Source organism: Scomber scombrus, chromosome 19 (genome assembly GCF_963691925.1).
Source record: "Scomber scombrus chromosome 19, fScoSco1.1, whole genome shotgun sequence".
NCBI lineage: Eukaryota > Metazoa > Chordata > Actinopteri > Scombriformes > Scombridae > Scomber > Scomber scombrus.
The window spans coordinates 12,177,320-12,182,028 of record NC_084988.1 but is presented as its reverse complement, the minus strand read 5'-3'; the positions used below and the strand labels follow the sequence as shown (position 1 = coordinate 12,182,028).

The 4,709-nt window shown below is 46.5% G+C and overlaps 1 protein-coding gene across 1 annotated transcript; it reads left to right on the top strand.

Moving 5' to 3' along the window:
- The first annotated feature begins 512 nt into the window (after window positions 1-512).
- Window positions 513-4,709, top strand: vgll2b (vestigial-like family member 2b). The gene is made up of 4 exons (XM_062439697.1): window positions 513-605; window positions 1,051-1,393; window positions 3,382-3,828; window positions 4,217-4,709. The coding sequence occupies exons 1-4, from the start codon at window positions 519-521 to the stop codon at window positions 4,258-4,260; spliced, it is 921 nt and encodes a 306-aa protein (XP_062295681.1). The 5' UTR covers window positions 513-518; the 3' UTR covers window positions 4,261-4,709.

The following is a 4,709-nucleotide window of genomic DNA, read 5'->3' as shown; positions in this document are numbered from 1 at the left end:
TCACCAGCTTTTCTAGAAAACACCTTTTGTCTATTTTTTAATCTTTGAATTGAGTTTAGGAAATTTTGAATTGAAGAGCTTTAGCATGATTTACACATATACCCTTTGACAGAGTTAAGGTTAGGATTAAACTTTTCACAAATTAATCTCTCATATGCCAGGGAATAATCAATAATCTGCTTTAGTTGTGATTTATGTTGTGGTCGTATTGAAAGCGTTTGCGGTGATGTGAGGGGTGGTGGAGGGCTAGTGAAGGTGGGAGGGGTTGACACAGAGATGTACAGGACAGGACACCCTCATGCTTGCTCCATAACCCTCGCCACATTTTGCTACCGCAGCTGTTGTTGGACACACAGGGAGGACTGGAGTTACTATGTCCAGTCTGGAACAGGCTCTTTCTCACTGAACAGCGACCACGGAGCCAGTTTCTCTTCATAAAAAGAAAAAACCGGAATGTTGTCACTCTCTTTCTCAGCAAGGTCGGTTTCCACAGAATAGTGAAGACACGCTCATCTACCATGAGCTGTTTGGATGTTATGTACCCAGCCTATGGACATTACGCACCGTACGCACCGACTGCTCCTGCTTTCATCAGTAGTTTACAGGTAGGAATTGAGCGAATATTTAGCACTTCCGGTGATATATCTTATTATTTCCATTTTAATAGGGGGTCGATGGGGGTCGATGAGGTGAGGAACAACTATCGGGGTAATTTATGCAGCTTGTGCGTAAAGGCAAATAACCCGGTGTTAAAATCGTAAAAATGACTTTTTAAATATTTTTTCCGAGTTTAAGTCACGTATCCATATGTTTGTGCGTGCAGTGCTGCTATTTGAATGCGTTAATAAACGCCGAAGTCCTTCTTGAACCCAGAAAGCGTATATCTTTCACGCACACACGCACGCGCACATGCCACTTCTGCCACACACAAAGAAAAACATTATGTCAAAATGTATCATAGACAGCTCCAGAACTATCCTCTGCAACACCTGTCTTAACCCTCTCCCTACTCCTCCCCTACTCCCCCTTCTCCCTCTCCCTCCCTGGCAGGCTCCCACTGGTCTGACCAGCACTTCTCCTCACTGCCGGGATTTTATGGACACTCCCAGGGGTCCTGAGGGGATGTCTGGGGGCCCAGGCACTGGAGGGTCAACCTCCTCCTCTTCGTCTGCATCTTCCTCTTCCTCCTACACGCCTGCAGCTTCACGACCAGAGGAGGGCCCGAAGGAGAAGCAGGAGGCCCCTGAGGCAGAGTACCTGACATCTCGCTGTGTCCTCTTCACCTACTACCAGGGAGACATCAGTAGTGTGGTTGATGAGCACTTCTCAAGGGCCCTCAGTTCCTACATGGATGGAGAGGGCAAAAGGCGGGCATCAGACCAACAGGGCACAGGTATACTACACATATTTATTTGCAAAAAGTATTTGCACAAACACACAAGTGCTCACCTTTCTTTGTGACTTTCCATGTCCATAATTATTGGAACATGTTTGTCTGTGCAAACAGGATTATAATAGAGAGAATAAACACCATGTACACCATTTGTACACCATGTGATGTTATGATAAATTCAAATTTTATAAACTATGCAATGTGTGAACATGAGAAAACAACCACCAATTAATTGATTTAATTTAATCATGAGCCTATCCGATTGTCATTGCATCAGTAAAGCTGACTTACGCTGATGTTTACAATTAAATGTGTGTCATAAAGAGTTGCACAGCCTGAGAAAAGTTAGGTTGAGTCTAGGTGGTATTCCCCTCGCACTACATCCCTGCAGTTTCATAATGTCCATTTATTTATGTGAGTACAAGTGCTACAGTTGTCTGTGTGGCATCTTGTGCTTGCTTTTAAGGCCACACAGGGTGAACTGACAGTTCTGCAGAGCACAGCAGAGCGCCAGACAGGTGATGTGATCAGGAGACAGGGGCTGCTTGTTGGAACTGTTGTCCCTTGAGAGGTCAGGTCTTAGGGGTCAGAGGTCATGAAGGTCAGGAGCTGTTGGCAGGCAAAATGTTCTTCTTTGACTCAAGAGAGAGCATTCACAATCTTAAGTATGATTGGATTTTTTTTATTTTTTTTTATTTGCGGGCAAAAAATGACCATATCTGTCTTTGTGCTATGACTTGGCCAATAACAGACACTATGGAATTGAAATGAGTCATGATGTAATTTGCCAATTTTCTTTGAAGCAAAAATAGGAAAGCTACTCCACACAACTAATAAGTTATAATGATTATTATTGTCTAGTTTTGTTTGTTTTGTTTGTGCTTTCATTTTTGTTGCACCGGAATGCAAAGTGAAAAAAGCTATCATTTCCAAATAGACTGAGGACTGTGTTATTATAATTTACCAGCAAACTGCAGATGCCCCTTGGATATCCATGTAGGGCCTATAGCCTCTACTCTGTCTCTCGGCTGTCTCTGTTAGTCTGTTTCCTAGTTCAGTCGGACGTCTTCATTTCGGCACTAACACACACTTCCTGCCCCACAACAGATGCTATGTTTATACATGGCCGTAAGCGCACAGCCTCGCCGGCGTATCCCCTTCAAACATCTCTGCGGCTGCCATTCTGATTCTCGCTCCAGCTCTTGCCCCACAATGGTTGTTCAGTTACTTGCCTGCCTGCTGGTCAGATTTATATATGCTGTGGTCTGTGTGATAGGGGCAGAGGGAAACACTACCTCTCAGGGTGCTGCATGGTGTCTCTTTTCAGAGGAATATCTAAATATAAAAATATACTGCTAAAAACATATAATGGCTCGCTGACATTCTGTCAAGGGCGAGGAGAAGGGGGAGCAGAAAAAACAACAGGTGGGGGTGCAGGAGATCGAGGAGAGGGGCGGTGGGTGCTAGCACCGGGCCAGAATTGCGTGTCTGTGTGTATGTGTGTGCCTGTGCGTGCATATGAGTGTGCTGTAAGACTTTCAGAAGTACTGGGCTGACATGAGAGTGAGAGATGTCACCACAGCGAGTGATTTAAGGCTCTGTGAGCCTTGGGCTCCCTCCAGGTCAGAACGTCTGCCTTATATAGAATTCAGGGATATAGGGACGTCTCTCTTTCTACCTTTCTCTCTGTCACTCTCTTCTCTCTCTCCCTCTGTCTGCTAGAATGTGGTTGTGTTTATTTCTGTGTCTTGTTGGGGTTAGGGCTGTGTGACGGTATGATCCAATGGGGAAGATATCTGGGCAAGAGGGTGTAGCAGTCATGTGAGTGACATCTACGTTTTAGCATGGGTTACTGCTCTTGCACAGCTCCAGCCTTTCCATTTGTCTCTATAAATCAAGTGATTCACTACTCAGTTGTGCAACGGTTCATGACTTTGCCTAAATGTGATAGTTGTTTATCTTCCTCCCCTCAACTCCCCCACCATTAGATACCACCTCACCTAGCAGTCGACGAAGTTTCCCCCCATCCTTCTGGGACAGCAATTACACCTCGTCTCAGAGCCGCTCCCATTGTGAGACAGGAGTGCCTTCCTATTCCATGGACCCATACGCGTCAGGGCTACATCCAGGCCTGGCACACCCACATGCTCATCCTCACCCACACGCTCATCCTCACTCCCACCCTCACCCGCCAGAGAGTTGGGGATACCCTCAGGCCCCGGCTTATGGGCCCCCAAGGCCTCTCCATGAACTGTATTCTCCCTCAGCTTTGGAGCCCCACTACGGGCCCCTGCTCATGCCCACAGTGCGGCCGCCTCACCTGGCTACCTTACCAAGCCACTATGAAGTGAGCAAGCTAGAGCCCACTGCATCCTGGCCCAGCCTGCTTCCACCAGGGGATGTCAGTCAGTCGCTGGCCCTCAACATGGATGCAGGTACCTACTCAACCATATCAGGCTTTTGCAAATAGTGTGTGGATATACAAGTCATACTTTATTTACAGTTTATTTATTATCAGACCAGTTCAGAAAATTTGACAAAATGCAGTCATACATCTGTGTAGAGAAACATAACCGGCAAGTCCAAGTTGAATGCATGATAACAAACTCAAATTTCTGCACTGTACCAGTTTGGCTTCTTTCCTCTCTTAATTGTCTGAACAGACACTCCAACATGTGCTCACACTCACACATCATAATCATCATAGAGGTGCTCTTTTTCACTCTTTAAAACAGGATGTTTGGCAAAAGTTGGCTCCATGACAACCTATGTTCTGTTGTTCACTGTTGTCCTCTTCATTGTTTCCTCATCCTTTTTTCTCAGGCCTCCAACAGCACAAGAAAGGCAAGGAGCTGTACTGGTTCTAACGAGCCCTTCAGTCACATTGACCAGCCATTACCAGATCCAATTAGTCCCTGGACCTGCTCCTCTATTGAAGCACCGTATCCCTTTATCCCCCCACACACTCCATCCCCATCTATCCACCCCCTTCTCTCTGCTTCTGGCCTCCCCTGCCAGTATACAGCCTTGCTCCAGGTCGACGTGTGTGCACCATGGAGATAAAGCAGAGAGAGAGAGAGAGAGGGAGAGAGAGAGAGAGAGAGAGGGGGGGGGGGAAGACAGTGTCACTGTCTATAATCTGTTCTGTTGCTCTCTCTTTCTCATCTCCTTCACTATGTCTCTCATCCACCCGCTCTCCTGTCGCTGGCAGTGCAGCACAGACTTTGGCAAGGTGTGAGCCATGGTGACCTGTTTGGACTGAGAAAGACAGGATCACAACAGACTTTTGCAGAGGACAGAGAAATAGAGGGATGAA